The sequence below is a fragment of the Antennarius striatus genome, chromosome 3 (genome assembly GCF_040054535.1).
Source record: "Antennarius striatus isolate MH-2024 chromosome 3, ASM4005453v1, whole genome shotgun sequence".
NCBI classification, from domain to species: domain Eukaryota; kingdom Metazoa; phylum Chordata; class Actinopteri; order Lophiiformes; family Antennariidae; genus Antennarius; species Antennarius striatus.
In genome coordinates this window covers 2522280-2541468 of record NC_090778.1, presented here as the reverse complement: position 1 = coordinate 2541468, position 19189 = coordinate 2522280, and the positions used below count along the sequence as shown (strand labels likewise).

General features: G+C 41.1%; 1 protein-coding gene across 2 annotated transcripts in view; it reads left to right on the top strand.

Moving 5' to 3' along the window:
* The window catches only part of zmat4a (zinc finger, matrin-type 4a), a 96777-nt gene extending 78467 nt beyond the window's left edge, over positions 1 to 18310 (top strand). For both annotated transcript variants that reach the window (XM_068311467.1, XM_068311468.1), the window contains 2 exons: positions 4727 to 4823; positions 18176 to 18310. In XM_068311467.1, the coding sequence (XP_068167568.1) occupies positions 4727 to 4823; positions 18176 to 18203 (125 nt within the window). In that variant the 3' untranslated portion in view covers positions 18204 to 18310. The remainder of the gene's footprint in view (positions 1 to 4726; positions 4824 to 18175) is intronic.
* Positions 18311 to 19189: the final 879 nt, after the last annotated feature.

Genomic DNA, 19189 nt, shown 5'->3' with positions numbered 1-19189 from the left:
TTTGAAGTAGATATTTAAGCTCCGACGTTCGTCTTCGTTTATTAATTAAATATTGTTTCGATCGATCGGTAGTCCAGTCGGAGGTGAGGTGCAGCTATTTGCTGCTGTGTGTCCTAAACAATTTTTTAACTAGTTTTTAAAGTCAGGCTGCTAATTTACTGTCAAACGTGACGCTGTTTTACTCCTAGAACTGAATTAAACGTCGGTGTCTCACCGCCGTGAATCTCCCCGCACGTCGCTGCAGACAGAATACCTGAATGCGCCCCTCTGCCACCCCCCCAGAGCTATCAACTACATTTGTAAATCAATGCAGCACACCAGACACCTTTGTCTAGCAGTGACTGCTCTTGAAATTTCAGAAAAGACTGAAAGTTCATCTTTGAGGGTCTTTCATTCACCTTTATGCCAGTTTCTCCGTGTGTTTCCACAGACTAACAGAATGGACCGTCACTAGATTCCAGATGACAGCACAATGGCATTTTTAAGACCAATTCAGTTTAAAGTGGGTTATTTCCGACGCCAAATAGTTAAGAAATACTGAGATCAGTCAGTCAGTCAGACTTTATTAACAGAATTGTTAAAAGCTCCTTATGTTTTACTACGTAACCACAGGTGCTCCTACAGTCTGCTTTACCGTCTGAGAGCAGCTCAGTCAGAGCCGGGACTTCGGTGACGCCCCCTTGACTACCGTTGTTAGGGGGCGTTGGCCCGAGTGCCTTGTGAGGGGGCTGTTCTGGTGACGGAGTGTGGCATGACTGGCGGCCAGACTGCTGGCGTTTTTTCAGCGATCGTTTTTAACCAATATTAATATGAATATCAATCCATATATAAGACACACCGGAATATAAGGCGCACTACGGGTTTATGAGAACATTTTAGGCTTTTAGGTGCGCCTTATAGTGCAGAAAATACGGTAATTAAATTTTAGGTACTTCATTTACCACCTCTATAGTACTGGTCAGACTCTGCATCTCAGTGAAGAGGGAAAGTCTATCTCCAGTTGGGTTCTCATAGCTCCTGGTCAACTTCCTCTTGCTTCTGATAACGGTCCCTGGGCTACTTTTGACTGATCATTTAGCTTCCAAACAAAGATAATAGTGTGTGATCCTCCAACAATCCAAACTACTCCATTCAGGCCAGTCTAGCCTGTTGTGAGCCCCGTCAACTCCACCATGTCTGTTAATGGAAGATGCTTTTCGGATAGCGGTGATTTAACACATCTGCCTTTTTCTCACGTCCTGTTTGTCATCTGCAGTCACAAGCTGTTGCTCTTGTCAGTGTGTTATCGGTTCCTTTTCCCCTGACTTCACAATATTCATATCCATCCCACACAGCTGAATTACACCCGGTTGATCAAGGTCCTCTTCTGTGGGACAAAGAGCAATGTCTGCCCCAGTCTTCACTGGTTAACTGGTCCATTTAAGCCCTAGATCGGACCAGCAGAAGACCAGCCATTAGTTTTCAGGCAGTTCCCGTTCCCATCAAGATATTAAATCTCTACCCACCACCCATTTCCTGACTTTGTTCAATTCTAGACACCAATCTTATCCATGATTTGGTGAGTATTCCTGCTTTATTGCCACAGGGAACTGATTTCATTCTAAAAGTCCATTTCACAAAGATGTTTCCCACAACAGCAGTAAATGTGTTTCAATTTCTATTTCTATTTCAGATTTAGCACATGCTATTTTAGTCCAATTGGGGTTGGAGGGTGAGGGGGGGGACAAACTTAACGTGGACCATCTGAGTGGGGCAGATGGCTGCTGGTTAATTTAGCAGGGACCCTGAGTCTGCACCGGCTTTTTGTTGCTCTTAAACAATCCGCACAGAGAACTCCACCGCTGATCAATCATACCGCCAGCGTGCTTCCTCCCAGCGGTCGGCCAATAGGTCTCAATTAGTTGAGACAACTAGAGATTTACTGCAGCACAAATAAAATAAATTGGTTTCGCAGGCCAATCTGGGTCTTGTTGTGGTATAGGATAGCCAGATGACCAGGACTTGGGAGTGCTTACCTGTGCATGGTAGATGTCATCAGAACATACATGTCAGTCACTTCTTTTTGTAGATTGGCCTCATAAATACATTAATTCATAAAGAGGCAACAACCCCCTGAATCTAATCTGATCTAAGCCTCAAGTCTTTTAAGGTCAAGTCTAAAGTCTGGTTTCAAGTCTTTCTGTGAGAAACTTGAGTCCAAGTCACAACTCCCTTTCAGGTAAATGTAGAACTGAGATGAGTGGATCCTCATTAGCATTCAGTAAAACACATTTGGCATCTGTTTTTACTTTCCATGTTTTTTTTCTGTAGTTCACCCATCGGCCACTTCGTCTGTCATTTAAAGATCAATGAAGTTCCAAGCTGTCAGCTAAACTCCACAAATATTAACTGCAGTTTTATACAATTCTAACTTAACCCAAATAAATGTGACTGTCGGAGAGATTGTATTCTCCGTCTGGCTGTCCTTGTGATACCTCAGCGGGATGTGATAGAGGAGAAGCGCGGCAAAGACCCTCGGCCCCGCTGCTTCATTGCACATGTATGCTTGCACCAAGAGGGGAGGGCTGCAGGTGGCTGACAATGATGGATACCGGGGCCGCTATATCATCTGTCACCCTTTCAAAAATTGTTTGAGAGGAGAGCTGTCAAAAGGCCACTGCAGAGCAGACCCCCACCAGAACCTAATGTCAGCTCATGACTGTGTCTGGGGACGACTGCACGAAATTGAAATCTGTCTCGAAGGCGGACGATTGACAGAATGGTTATTGTGTAGCTTATGAGGAGCAAAGTGAAAGTGGGAGTTTTGCTTCTCTTTCTAGGGACAATATATTTCCTCCATCAAAATGTCAGAAATAAACAGCTGATGTCAACTTCTGAGGGGAAAGTTTTTAGCTAACGTCAAAATTCAGCCTCTACTCTGATGGAAGAAAATAATCTTCCCAGATTGAGAAACTCATTCCTCATTCAGAGTATGACCATGTATGGGGGGGTTTGATTGAGGTGCATGTGGAAATACCATTCCATGAGCACAGGGCAACATTTATTTTCAAGGTCTTTGGTTCTGAGGCATATTTATGAAGGATCTAATTTGATTTTGAGAGTCAGCCAATGAATACAGATTAGTGCAACACGACAGTTATTACAGGGACCCCAATTTGCAGCAATAGTACTTTAGATCAGAACAACCATGATCCCAGCTCCAAGAGCATTGATGATGCACAATCAGAGATTGCATTTTGTTGATTATAAATAAGATACCTGAAGGTCTTCGGTCTGAATGACTCATGGTGTGTTGAGTCTTTCCTCTTCAAAAGAGTATAGTTATATAAGTAGTTTATTTGAAGCTAAATTAAGTATAGTAATGTCCAATTCAGTTCAATTCGTATAGCAGCAGATCATAACAGAAAGTTATTCCAAGAGGTAATGACCTGCTCTTATAGAAGCCAACTTGTCCCACATGAGCAATGATTTTGGCGACCAAAGCAACAGCTTCCTTTAAATCAGGCAGAAACCATGAACACAAGACTCATGGTGGGGGCCATCTGCCTTCACGGGTTGGGTGGAGAGAGAGAGAGTGGTGTAAGGACAGAGGAGGAAACAGATCCAAGAAGATATGGAGAGACAAAAGTAGAGAATTCTGAAGCTAGAAATGCTAATGCTAGCTGCCATGTTCAGAGTTATGCTGATGATGTGCAGCAGGAAGCCACAGTCACAGGTTGGGGTTCTACAGTCAGGTGCAGATCCTCTAATGCAACTGAATGTCCCAGCCTCTATAAAAGAAGTTGATGATCAGTTGTGTCCAATGCTGCCCTGAGATTCTGCAGTAGGTGTGCAATGAAGCAGTAACAATGTAAATTCACAAGAATAAAACCCAGAACATCAAGATGTCAAATGCAAATAAATGTAGACCCACACACTAAACAGAGCTGAGTTGTAAACTCATATATTTGAGAGGTTTCAAATCACCTTGGGGGGGAAACCAAAAAGACAAACTACATAACTAAGAAACTAATGCAGGAATCAGTCATAGAAAACAACAAAAAAGAAAATTCTGTTATGAAATGACAGGTTGAAGTCTACTATCCCATCAACAATAACTGGGATAGTAGTATTTATAGTAGTATATATACTGCATATACGTGAAATGAATATATGTGTTCATGTAAACCTCACAACCAGGATGGACCTCTGAACCTGAACCCTGACACCGAGTCTGGCTCTCCTCCAGTAATCTCCTTACTTGCATTCCTTTCATTCTGAATGCTAGTTAGCATGCTAATTAGCATGCTAACAGTCTTGATTAGCTTACAGGACATTTTTAAATGTTGGTGCCACTGGTGTCAAACCAGAGGCAGAGCGTGAGGTTAGTACACAGCCATTTATATTTAAAGGCTAGTTTGAATGCATCACAGTGTGTGAATATCAACCCTTAATCCCTCATCTGGATTCTAGTTCTCAGATTCGGTATACAAATGCAATCCTGGGAGATTCTAAATGAATGATATCTCATGGTCTGAGATGAGACTGAAACATAAATAATACATCACATTTCTGTATATATCTAAATAAATGATTTGTCCATGACTGTATGCTGGAATCTGAAAACTACACTATGATGTATGAATAGCAGATGATTTTTATTTTCATTCAACAACAACACTTTGCACATTTTTGTTTTCTATTTGTATTTCATATTTGTTCATGAAATGCTCTTTTCTGATTCCAGGTCTGAAGCGAAGCTACACCTGCGAAGTCTGCGCCGTCACGCTGAACTCTGTGGCGCAGTACCATGCACATCTGCAGGGCTCAAAGCACCAAAACAAGTGAGTGAATCATGCAGTTACTGTAAAAATGATTTAGACATCAAAAATGAATTTCAGGGTGAATTTTGTCCTCCAGATTTGAACCCTGTTAAGTGTATGGCCTTGACTCAGACGACAGTCCCATGCTCTTCTTATGAATTCCATGATTACGCTGAAGCCTCCTCTGCAGGACTTGACCCGTAGCAGTGTCAGCAGGAACAAGTGGAGTGCAGACTGTGTGTGTGTGTTTTTTTCTTCTTTTTTTTTGCTAGGGCCCTGGGCTGTAGGTGTGAATTTATGTGGCTTTCATGGTGCATGTCCTGGAATTAATTCCCCCTGTTGGCCGGTTTGTGGCCGCAAACGTCCGCAGGGACGCTGGCATCAAGAGAAGCGACATGCCGTTTAACAGCCCTGCACTTTAGACACGGGTGCCTGCACCGCCTTGTCTGAGCTGCTGGGTTTCCATGCAAATATTGCATAGTGTCACACACACACACACACACACACACACGCACACACACACACACGCACACACACACAAAGCTCTAGCAGCGAACGCAGAAAACACGTGAGCCCCAAGCCACAACCACCCTGATTTCATCCACATAGCCTGGGATGGTGCTTCAGGTCTATTTAGGTCATTTGCTTGATGCCAGTTTATGTAAAGAGAATAAAGGTTTAACTGTTCAAAAAATTAATTACAAACAGGGTCAGCTAGCTAGTTAGCTTTTATCCTGTGATGTGAACTGGCGCTAATTATTTTTCGGTCTTTATCAGCTGATTATTTTCAATCAGTGATTTTATAGAACTCTCCAATTTATTACAAAAAAAAAGAAGAAAAAACAATTGCTTTTATATAAGAGCATCACAGCACAGAGTCACACTGTCTAAATTGGATATTCTCGTGTTCCAAGTTTGCTTGCATTAACCGAGTTAGCTCAACTGTATGTGGCGGACTTTTAGCATCACGTTGATCTCCTTACGTCTAAAGTCGTACTTCAAGATACGAGCTGCTTTACGTACGAGTGTTTTGAGATATGAGCCGTCCCTCTTCATATATTTGTTCGACATACGAGCAAAAATCTGAGATACGAGCCTTTCTTCAGGACACAACTGCTCGTTGGCGGATGGATACAACATCAGTGAGACCGGATCTCGTTCTTTTTTTGTCTGGAGTTAATATTTTACAAGCAGAATTCTGGAACTAGCGGTGGCGTACTTGAACCGTCCATAGGCTCCTCTGTGGAGGAAACATATGAGCTTCCATCTCAGTGGTGCTGAGCTCTTCTAGTCAGGATTATATTTAGTTTTAACACTTACATTATGGACAAACTGATAAAAAAAAATCAAAGAGACTCGAGTCTTCATTTTTCCGACAGCACTTAAAGGCAGCGTGTGTTGGTTGATCAGGTGATTTGTGCTTTGACAAACATTTGCATCACGTTTTACACTTTATGTTTAAAGACAATTCTTTGGTTTAGGAAGGGAAAAAATTGATAGAAAAGTTGATAAAAGTTCATTATTTTATCTATTTTCATCTATAATTAAAATATATTTTGAATTAATTGGTGGTTTGCAGCTGGCAGATAATCAATCAAAGTGATCCTCACATCATTCCAGTGGATCAATATCTGCTCTTATTGATATTCTCATTGATTTATGTCTATGTGAGTGCAGGGGTCCTGCGTTCTCACATTTATCATTATAAGGGTGATAATCAGAAAACTAAACCCCACAGGTTATATGAATAAATGACTCGTCTTTCAACTAAGCGCAAAAACAAGCCACCGTGGAATTCAATTATGACTCTGGAGGAAACAAACTCATGACAGGTGATGGGATGAGAGGTGTGATCGATTCTCCCCTAATGATCCAGCTACATGAGTGTAACAACCGGCTGATTTACTCCTGGTTTCCTACGCAGGAAACTAATCCACATCCTCCCAGGCTTCACTCATTTGATTTGCCGTCACCCTTACAGCTGAGTTTCATCACGCTCATCCCACAACCTGAAGTACACAAACCCTACTGAAGCTTCTCTGGAGCGCTGACTGCACTGACGAGGGTAAAAATAGCAAAGCTTTGTGTGGCCTCGCTTAAAGAGGAGAAGAAAAGAGATGCTAGGCTGGTCTGACAGGTCGGTGTTAGCTGGGAAAGAGACGGAAGCAGTTAGAAGCCTGAAGCTGGAGTGGCCTCTGTCTGCCTCCATTGATCAGCTTCAGTCAGTTTGCCAACGAGTTGATTCCAAAGGTTACAAGACGAGCTGAAGAGTGATTATCAGACGACTGGAGTAGATCCAGGTGGGTTTCTGAGGTCACCACCGTCCTCTGGTGATACTTAGCTCAGGAGCTTTGGATGTAACACTTGAGAAGTCTTGAAAAGTCAAATAAAGAACAGTTTGACTTCAGTTTACTTCCCAGCTAACTGGTCAAGGCGGAAGACCGCCCTCCAGAGTCTGGGTCCTGGCCGGAGTTTCTTCCTCAGTGAGGGAGTTTTTCCACTCATGTGAGTCCTTCCTAAATATCCAACAGATGCATTTCATGGAGGACATGTTTGATTGTTTCAGCCTGTTTACCTTTGCGGCTTCCTCTGCCTCCTCTTCCTCTTGTGTTTGGCTGTCGTTACCATGGACACATGGAAGGGCAGGGAGGACCAGAACACAACCACACAAGCTACAAAAAAACACCGTAAATGTTAATAAAGTTTTCTTGACTAGGGCCCCGTCCACACGATAAGCACAACTTTTTTGGAAACGTCGGGTCTGTGTTGTCGTGTGGACGGTGTATCCTCAACTTTTTCTATCCGGGGGGCGTGTCCCTGTGACGTAAACCCCTGTGATGGGATATTTTACAAACCATAAACCTCATAATTTAACTATTTTACCGACAGGAAGGAGGAGGAAGGTGAGGAACGGTGTGACAGATATCTCCCATCTCCAAATCTGGACCAACTGAAAATGTACAGAAGGAACATTTTATCACAACTATCACAAAAAATCTAAACTCCACAACATGACAAACAGAATAAACAACAAACACTGACATGACCTTGCTATTTTTTTTTAGGGAGCTGTTAATATTTACTATAATGAGTTACCAGTTTATGATTCCATTTCATTACATTTCTTCTTCAGCAGCATTGCAGTTGCAAAAGAAAGGCACAGATTGTAAAACATGGCTTGTAGCCCAGTTGGAAATGTAAATCAATGGAATTGATGGAAAAGTAATCCAGTGGATTTATTTGTCCATCTGGGCTGAAAGCCATTTCATTCAGTTCTGTTGGAAGCAACATTACAAGGACAGAGGAGAAACAATAATGAAATTAAGTTGTTGGGGTTTGTTTTTTGTAGGGTTTCTCAGAAAATGAGTCATTTCTTTCGGTGTTTTGTGATAAGGGTCCAAAAACATTAGGAAACAAACAAATGTCAACTGTTAGTCACACGGTTTGCTGTTCAAACTGTTACACAGTTTAGTCTTTGTCATCTTAATCTGTTTTATTCTAAAATTGTGGGGTTTTTTTATAACAATCACGACTGTAAGGAGATGAGATTCGCAGAATTCGTTATTTGCGTGTGGTTCCTGGAACGCATTAACCGCGAGTCACGAGGGAATACTGCATTTTTTGCAATATAAAACCTACAGTTCATGGAAGTAAAACACTGAACAAGGCTAGCTCCAACTGAAAAGCATCTTCCTCCGTCTACGACAATTTAACTGAACATGTCATTTCAATCTGGATCCTTGCGTTTCTTCTTGTTGGATTAGAACACAGACAAACCGCGTGTCGTCGTAAGCGATCCTGCAGAAAAGACTCGGCAGCAATCAATAGGTCAACTCAAGCTGGCAGACTAATTATTGTGCCGTCACCTCTTCACAGAGTTGCCATCCATCAAGAGTCCGCTACGCGCGTGTGTACTCATTGTACATCAACGGAACTCAGGTCAACCTAACATGCCAATGGCCGACAGAAACAGACGCGTAACACACGCTGTGTGACCCCTGCTCTGGAGGACAGGGGTGTGTGTATTTCACGGCGTGATGGATGGAACCAGTCTAACGATGGAGACTCTGGTGAATCCCTGAGGATGACTGTCGTAATGTGCAGAGTGGGCGTTCTTACATGGATTATTTCTTTATCTCTCGTGTGGCTTTGTGATCTTTGACCACTTGAAAACTGTCATAATCTATGTTTGCATCAACAACACTGACAATGAAAACCTTATTTGTGAAATGAATAGAATGTTTTTTTATTGAACGCCTCAATTCACACTGAAGAGTTGTTCTCTGCAATGTTGTGACGGCGAATAACTCATCTAGAAAGACATTCAACAAGTGATAAATCAACGCGGATGATTAATTCCTGCTAACATTTAACCAATCTGACCCTGAATCCACGCAGTGTCTAATCTGATCATGCAAATCCTTGCTTCCAAATCCAGATTTAAACATCACAACCGCGCCGTCTTGTTGCTCCGTCTTACAGTACGAAGTGAATGAATTTGAACACCACGCTAGCGGCTCTGTGAGGCTGAACAGAAGATGCTGTCAGTTCTTATCTGTTTGGATCAGTTCAAACTAACTCTACTGTCTGGTGGTGGCGATTCATTCAGGATGCCAATGAACATGGTCATTCAAGGAAACAGATTTACCCACTAGGTAATGTGAAAAGGGATGTCACTTTTACAGTATTTTCTGCACTATAAGGCGCACTGGATTATAAGGCTCACATTCAATGAATGACATATTTTAAAAACGTTTTATTCAGTATAAATATAGAAAATTCATTTCTAAAATTAATATTATTAATAATAATATTAATTTTAATTTTAATATTAATATATATAATATTGATTTAAAATTTTAATTCATTAAATTAAAAAAATATTAATTTATGACAAAATAAAAATATAGAATATACAGTAATACAGTTTGCTTTTAATATCATTAGGGTTCATCCTATGTGTGCCATGGATTTGTAATATTAGCCCATCACATCGCTGGGATATTTAATTCATTCATTCATGCAGTAGGAAACCGAAGAACCCGGAGAGAACCCACGCAGACAAAGTCACATAGAACCCACATAGAACAAGAAAAAAGAAAAAATGACATCACTCCATATTATTAACAATATTTTAGGCCCAAAGTGGGAACCATCTGGCCGACCATCACTGTCATCCTAAAACCACAATGCTAAAAAAAAATCATACCAGGAAGACAGCGTGTTCCATTTTGTGATACCACTTGGACACAACATGGGGATGTGACTGGGGAGATGACATGACTGTGTAGGGGGCTGTCGTCTGATTCATGCTGATTCCTCTGCTACAGCAGGAGAACACGGCTGGGGGGACGATCTGACAGGAGGAGCAGGATACGTTCTGTTGATCCGGTGGTCCAGTCTCCATTCTGCTCGTAACACCACCTCCAGCCGATTCCCCCCATCATGGCGTGTTTCTCCGTGAACACACACTGAATGAACGTGCCCTCGTCCATCCATTAACACCCCCTACTCACACATCACACACGCCCCCCCCCTTTCAGAAACACGCCTGGGGCAAGTTTATGGATTCTTCACTACAGTTAAGCTGCGTGACAATTTCTCACAATTGCTGCTTTGCGTGTTATTATTCACTCTGTGCCCAGTTTACACACAGTTCACATGTCTGTGATTCATCAGTAAGTCAATGACTCATCAGGTAATTATTGATTGATGTGATTGACTAGCCGTTCTCCTGAAGTAATCTTATTTAATCCACCAATGATTTGGTGAAATAAATTAATCAATTAAATTAATCAATATATATAAATGAAATAAATAAATACATTTATAAAATTGTTAATGTATTTATTTTTATATTTATTTATTTTATTTATTTACATTTATTTATTTTTATTTATTTATTTATTCCACCAATGACTTGGTGAAATAAATAAGATTTATTTATTCCACATATATACATATATACTGTATATGAATTTATGAATTTATTTATTTATGTAGTTATTTATGAATTTATTTATGTATTAATTAAAATTTTTTATTTATTTATTTATTTATTTATTTATTTATTTATTTATTTAGTTAGTTAGTTAGTTAGTTAGTTAGTTAGTTAGTTAGTTAGTTAGTTAGTTAGTTAGTTAGTTCCACCAATGACAACTGGTGTTAAACCATAACATGTGTTGGGTTCTACGACTTCCTTCCACTTTCAGAAACCTGTAGTTTAGGTGAATTGATCTCACTAAATTCTCTGGTGTGACTTTGTGTGTGCTTGTTGTTCATGCGGCCTCACGGTGAGCACTGATTGGCTGACACGTTCCCGTCAGTCTGCTGCAGGGCAGCTGTGGCTCCACACTTAGTCTACCACCACATGTATGAGTGAGGGGTGACTGGATGATGGATTCATTGAGTGTCCACAAAAAACAAATCAAATGTAAATGAAATCCATTATTAAGAAGTTCCAGCGAGGCTTTTCCAGATAGAAACATCTTATTTTAGAGGATGTAGTCTGTTGTGGTTTGGAACAAAGTAAAGGCCACTGGATGCTGTTCATGTATTAAATGGTAGTAAAATAGCCGGAGAAGAACTGTTTTTGTTAAAAAGACACAGTTTTATAATATTTTTATGAATATTTAAAAGCTTACATACGAACTCTGCACAGGTAGATGACATTTGCTACCTAAGGATGGACCAATGGAAACAAAAGTCTAATCATGATTTAGAATCATTCAGATTTTAATCAGACTTTCATTATTTAGTGTTTTCTTTTGACTGGGTTTACATCTTTTTAACATATTATGACAACTGGAGGAATGGTGGTTATTGTCACTGAAGGGCTGAGGCACGCTGGGCATCCTTCCTTCCACAAAATGTTCAGTTTCTCTCCGACATATGAGGTGGAAACTAAACAGAAGTTACATCCTACCGTCACAGAAACGACAACTCAACTTGAAGGAGAACCCAACCGAACTGATATTTTAAAATTAACAATTTCAATTGTGTCTGTGTTTGGGAACCAACACCGTTCACCATCACCTCTTGGATACGAAGCATCACTGAATGGTTAAACGTGAACACTGTGTAGTTTTATATTTATTCATATTTTAGGACATTGTATGTGAATGTTACTACAAATATCTTGATTTAGTCCCCGTGAGATACTGAAAACTGCTTTTCAGCCGGTGGCCTCATCAAACACAGGGAATGGAGAGAATAAATGGAGCTTAGGAAAATGGTGTTTTTGAAATGACGCCATCGGCGGAGCGCTGTGGGGGATGATTGAGCGTACCTGTGGTGGTGAGGCTAAATATTGAACGTGTGCCGTGCAGAAAAAGAGCGAATGCTGAGGTATTTCTTTACCCGTACTCCCGCGGTGTTCCTCTTTCCAGGTAATGGCTGTGATTTACCACAATGCACCGCTACCTGTCCGTTTCTGCACACTGCACCCATTAGATCCTCAGCAGAGGAATGGCGGCCATCACGTGTGCCAGGGTGAGAGGAAGGGACGGAAGAAAGAGAGAGACTTTAATGTTTTTTATTATTCAGCCACAGATTATTTCCCCGGAGCGGGGGTGGGGATCACTCGTCAACCTCCGCGTGGGACGAGCGCCTGTCGGTCCTCCATTTGTCTTCTGATGTTCTCCCTGTGGTCTGACGAGATCTCAACACTCGTACATCCCTCTCTCCTCTTCACAACAAGAGAAACAACACCCAACACCAAACGTGTTGACTTGTCTAAAAGAATATTACATCATTATTCATGCTTTATTGGGGGCACCTTGCTAGTATCGGGTTGGACCCCCCTTTTGCCTTCAGAACTGTCTTCATCCTGTGTGGTGTAGCTCCAACAAGGCTCTGGAAACGTTCCTCAGAGAGTTTGGTCCATATTGATGTGACAGCATCACGCTTTGCAAATCATAAAGTAATCCATTTAATTTTGTCTTTTAGTTAATAAATAGAGGATTCCTGCCACATGTGGATGGACTTTAACCCCCCCTTTATCTCATAATGCACAGAGCATGTGCACATGATGACTTTTTCAGCCAGGCAGGAGGAACAACATTTAGCATCTGTTGGCAAATTCCTCGCTTATTTCTAATCAGGAATGACAAAAACGCTCTGAATCTTTTCTGAACGAACAAACGCTTTTGTGGCGCGGCGGATCATTAGACGGAAATCTCTGCAGCTCTTCGACTGCGAACGACAGAAACGCTTTCAGACAGGTGACTTCCTCTAACGCAGAAGCGCTCAGACAACCATAAGCTGCGACGCATCTGAAGCAAAACCGGGCTGTTTATCACGAAGAGGGAATTAACTTCAAAGGGATTTGAACATGTCCATGTGGAATGTAGGCCTCGGGATGAATTATGCATGGAAAATGCTTCACTACAGTAATGTGCTGACACAATTTGTCACACGACACACGAATATAGAAGTTGCTCGAGCAGCCGTGACGCATTGAGGTGGTGTTTCTGAGCCTTTGGAGGTCGACCAGCTGAGTAACCTACACCGACTGCATGCTGAATTACTTATGAGTCCCCTCTTGGCCTTAAGCTGGGATCCATCATATACAGTAAAAAATGTACTCTTTGCATCAAGCATCTCTCTTTAGGGTACCAGTGTTCTCGTTTGCGTGCGTCCTTGTGTCTTTGAAGAAAAAGAGACTACAGATATTACTACAGATATTACTACAGATATTACTACAGATATTATTTGAATGTGTGTGGAGAAGGTTCTGTCAGCTCGGTGCAGTGTCCACAATATGAATTAAAGGCAAAGAAAACTATTGAGCGCAAAAGCAAAAGTGAAAAAAAAAAATTAAATCTTTCTTTATTTCTAATATTATTTCTTTTTATTTAAACAGTTACGATGTTATTAGTCAAAACATTAAAATTAACATTTTGGTTAGTATTTATATTTTATTATTGGCAAATCTCAATCCTTGCGTACGCTTCTGCCATATTGTTCTGTTACTTTTGGGATGCACAAATTTTTCTTGAAGCGCATCCCAGGGATGCCCTACATTCTGGAGGTAAAATGAACTCTGTGTGTGTGTGTGTGTAGCAGACTTTGAGGGCCAGGCTTCAGGCCGTGTATCATCCCCAGGCGTCTTTAAAAGTCTGTCTTGCTGTCAGCCTGCAGAGGATGCACATTGAAGCGCTGACATTTTGATCCAGAGGAAGGCGAGGATTTCACATTCTCAGACGAAAAAAAACCTTTTACTGACTCCAGCAGTCGAAGGTACACTCGCTGCATGCCTTAAGTGCCTTCGCTTAGCGGAGTGGTGAATTCAGACGTCTCATTAGCAAAGAGTTCGAGCCTTGAATGAAAGAGTAAAATCACAGATATAAGAAGCAAAAATAATCTTCGTCCATAGGGTCCCTGGGCTTACACTAGAGAGATCCAGAGCTCAATCCCTTTGGAGATTTATGGACAAATTAGGAGGAGATGCTTTGGTAGACACTGAACTGGAGGACTTTAATATGTGATCTGCATGAGAGCTGCCTCAGGTTCCTCAGAAAGCAGAAGAAACGGACCCCTGGGAGTCTCTCCTCAGACCCGAAAGAACCAAGACCCAACGCAGATTTGTGATTTCCGCCATTGGTGACACCGTCGACACCATCATCGTACCGAGGCGATCAGAGGCGGAGGAGGGCAGGTCATGGTGTCACCGGTGAAGGATTGTCAAGGTCATCGATCTGGACCCCTGATAGAGGGACGCTTCCTCCGTCAGCGCTTACATGTGAAAGTATTGAAGACGTCCATTCAAGGCCTTCAGGACGATTCAGAGGTCGATTCGGAGCCGCGTAAATCTCAACAGCACCGAAGCACATTTTTCATTGCTTCCTGCTGGTGTGTGTGTATGTGTGCGTGTGTGTGTCTGTGTGTGTGTGTGTGTGTACGAGCCCACGAGAAATAAAGCAAAGAACACAGCCAGCAAATTAAACATCTGACCTGCTGTTTAGCAGCGATGGTCTCTGAACGCAGACGTGATGAATGGAGGAGCAGGTCTTGTAATCCAGCTGTGAGGTTTGTTCACCGGTGTAATGAGGTGATAAATTAAAACACATTTTTAAGTGGGGTTTGCCAAATGCATCATAACAAATTAAATGTGGTTTCATATGAGTAGAATTGAAGTAATGGAATAATGCCTCGAAGAGGAAAATACACTTTGAAATAGATCATTCTTCTGTGGGGGGGGGATTATGAAAAGATAATCCTGAATGCACGTGTGTGTGTGTGTGGAAGTGTGTGTGTGTCTTCACTCTAACTCTATCAATACACACATAATACAGCATTAAAAAAACAAATCAAATTAATGCAATATATTCCGTTCTTTTCCTCACTGATGTTTTCCTGCGGTTAAAACTTTATCTGTTACATCCGTTTTTATATCATAACAGCCCGCATTCCATTTCCCTCATAATGGACGCCCCCTAACATCCAATAATAAACAGCACCACAGGAATAAATTTCCCAACATTGTGCATTTTTTTTTACTCTTGCACATGAATGTGCTGTAAATTCTGTCACAGCTTTAGTTTGTGTAAGTTTGTGTAAATTGCATAAAAGTGACACGTCTTTCTCTGTTATAATGTCTTTTTTAAATGTCATTTACATTTGTACAAATAAACACTTCATCCAATCAAATTTTGTAACTTTGTGTGGCCCAACTGATGTGTAACATTTTATGTACAATGAGCACATTTAGTTTGAATCATTCTTCCTCTTCATCTGAATTTACACCTCCAGCCGCCCCAGACGCACATTCAAATGTGTTCGATGTTTTTGGTCACCACCTCCTCCTGAGGGAGCTGTGTGCCCCTTTAGCCGCTGAACGCTCCTTTATCTTCACCGCGTGACTTTTATCTGTCTGCTGTTTGGTGCTTGGCGGGTGTTTTATCAGAGCTATGGACACACTCACCTGAGGACACGGCTGATAAAAGTACTTAGAAATGTGAGGGAAGCTGTGTGACTCTGAGAAATAGGCAGCAAAGTACACTTGAAAAGCTTATTTTATAAAGTGTATCACTACTGCATTTATTTCTTAAAATTGATTATATTTTTAAACAAATGTAACCATTTTTTAAAAAAAATTTTAAACAAATTTGGTGGGCCGGATTACAAAGCCAAAAGGGCCATACATGGCCCGCGGGCTGCAGTTTCCCCATACCTGACTTCAAGGGTGTTGAAACTCATCATCTCTGGGTGTGAGGGTTTACGGGGTGTCCGTGTGTATATCTGCCTGCTAAAATGATTTTAATAGAGGGGTGTGTTAATGAGTAATAATAACAATAATAATAAAAATAATAATGTTAATGTTTGTTTCTCTGTTCTAACATAAATCCTTTTAATTTGTCAGGTTATTAAACCCACAGAACACAAGTTAGGACGTTAACTTTGTTCAAAATGGTTTTATAAATGTTAAAATGGGCTGAATTACTGCATTGTGGGAAATGCAGTTTTTTGTAAAAGCAAATTTTTCATGTACTTTGACCATATAAGCTCTCGCGGGCCACATATAATGATGTGGAGGGCCACATTTGGCCCTCAGGCCTTGACTCTGACATGTGCGCTAAGGTAACAAAACTTCATGTTTGTCGTTGTTGTTGTTGTTGTTGTTGTTGTTGTTGTTGTTGTGTTTTGGTAACTGAAAAACATACTTTTCATAAAACAAGACACGGCTTTTTGCTACGTAGGGGTTTTTTTCTCTGTCTCCATGGTAACACGTTGAGAAATGAATCTCATTCTGTCTGTCTGTGGGATTTGTCTCAGATAAGAGTTTCTATGAAACACCTTCAAAAACTGCCTTTAATTTTGAAAACAGAATATGTTCTCCAAGATTGAGAAACAGTTTGGAATTTGTTGCCTCATTTTCCATTGAAATGCCCCTGCCTGGGGTATTTCATGCTTATCATTTTGCCGTTCATCTTCCTTTGGCGTGTGTGTTTGAGGAGCTGCAGGTGTGTCTGATGTCTGATTTCACCTGAATGCAGCGTCAATCAGGCTCAATCTAAAAATCCTTGACGATCAGCGATCGCTTGTCTGATCCACAGGAGTGTGGATCTCTGGGAAGGAGTTTCTACCTCCATTTAGATCAAATCAGGCCGGCTTCGTTCTGAAATCCTGCTGATAAACAAATAGGAAACAAATTGCACCTCAAATACGATGCAACCGGAGTCAGAGCCATCGATGAAGCCGGCCAATCAGAGGCGGAGGAGAGGAACACAGAGAGACCAACAGGAGAGGTGGATTTAAACGCCGTTGGAAGCTGTGCAACGTGACAGGAGCCCAGATGAGGGTGTGACCAACCATCTTTACCGGAGGACACACACACACACACACACACGTGTCATCAGCATAACTATGGAAGTTTACCTATACAAGCAAACCTTGGTTTTGGAACGCTTCAGACATCGAACAAGTCGGAATTAGACCAAAATATTCGGAATTTGTTTGTCTTAGAAGTCAAACAAAATTTGGAAGTCGAACACCTTTTTCTTGCCGCCAAGTGCGAGAAAAGGCGAGAAAAGGCGAGAAAAAAGGTGACGGTAATGTGCTTTTTATTTTATTTTACTGTAGGCTCAGGCTAACCTGATTACGTCCACGTTTTTTTTTCTTTCTTTCTCATGTTTGTTTCTTTCTTTTACATTTCTTTGATATGTTTCATTACTATACAATTCGATATATAACTGACATGATGAAATAACATATAATGTTAAAAAAAAGGTAGTTTTCTATTCTAGCATCTTGGAACGGATTAAGACCATTTACATTATTTGTAATGGGAAATTTGATATATATATATATATATATATATATAGACACACACACACACACACACACACTGGATCATCCTGGCGGTCCTCGGTGGGCCTCAGAGTTCTGGTAGCTAAGCTGAGATGAGGGCAGCGACTGTGCAGTGATGAACTCATCTGATCCGGGCTACTGGGCCGACACATGACCTTTGACCCTATGAATTGTTTAGGGTGTAACCTGCAACTCTCCCCTCAGTGTCAGCCGCGATTGGCTGCACCTCCTGATGGACTCAGGAAAGAGATTAGCATCGGTTCATTGGTGCTGTCCTTTAACGGTTCTGTAGCAGCAGCAGAGGTTTGGGAGGGGCTGTTTATATGAATAACATTATTAATACAGAAGGATCACGTGCGTGACAAAACAACCAAACACACACCATGGAACCCACTGAGTGAATGAATGATTAAAAAATACCCAACCAGTGATGACCCTGAAGTGATTTTCTCATTGTGTGTAAATGGTCTGATAAATCCAACTGTTTTACATAAAAACTGCTTCCTGCTGATCGAACGTGACGAACATGACCCCCCCTCTCTCTGTCTGTGTTTATCCAACAGTCTGAAGAATCAGATATGTGTCCAGTGAACGTGGGACGGAGATAAAACCAACTACTGGATTGATGTCAGACAAGCTGTGGACAGCTTGCCCTGCTTTTTCTGCCTCTGCCCTGCTTCCTGCCCCCCCCACCCCCCCCACATCGTTCCATTTCTCTTCTTTCTGTCTGCTTTTGCCTCTCAGACAAGGAGGAAAATACTTTTTTCTTTTTTTTTTCCAAACACAACACGATGCATCAACGCTCTCACCTCACAGTACTCAGTTACTTTTAAAGACAGTTTGTTTGCATTTGCCGGCCTGACCTTTGACCTCCTGCCGCAGGTCTTGTTTTTTTATGCACAATCTTAGAGCATTAAAGTGGATCTGATACATGGCAGCCTTTCTAGATAATGCATGCACTACATTATATTTTATTTTGCACAATATGAAGGTGGGGCTTTTAAATGAAAATATGAGGGTTGTTTGATTTTACTTGAAAGACAGCGTAATTATTTAAATTAATAAGACATATATTATTTCATGTGGTAGGATAACTAACGGAGGGATTCATCAGTTATGCTCTGGATTCTAATGCTTCCACTGCATCCATACCTGCAGTGGAGTGAAATCCCTGTGTGACTTGAAACAATTGATGGCAATAATGACCCCTGGTTAGACTGGTTGGAATGGTTTGGTCTAGTTTGGGCTGTAAATAACCGCCTGAGGCTCTGGTAGTGCTACAAGTAGACCAACATTAATGTGATGCATCTTTATCACCAAAAACTTTGAAAGTTTCTAAAGAAAAATTCAAAAATAATCCAACTCATGTCTTGTTTTTGCAATTTTAGACATCATTCTTGTCAGTTATAATAAAACTGGGCTCTCTGAACTCTGATATAAATAGTGTGAAGTGGCACCAAATGACAAAAAATGAGTCATTTTTAGCTAATTTTCACCCAGTTGTTCTTTCAGGGATCAACAGACTTGAAAATCTCTATTTGAACTTTGACCCCCAGCCAAAGGTTTAAATGTCTGGA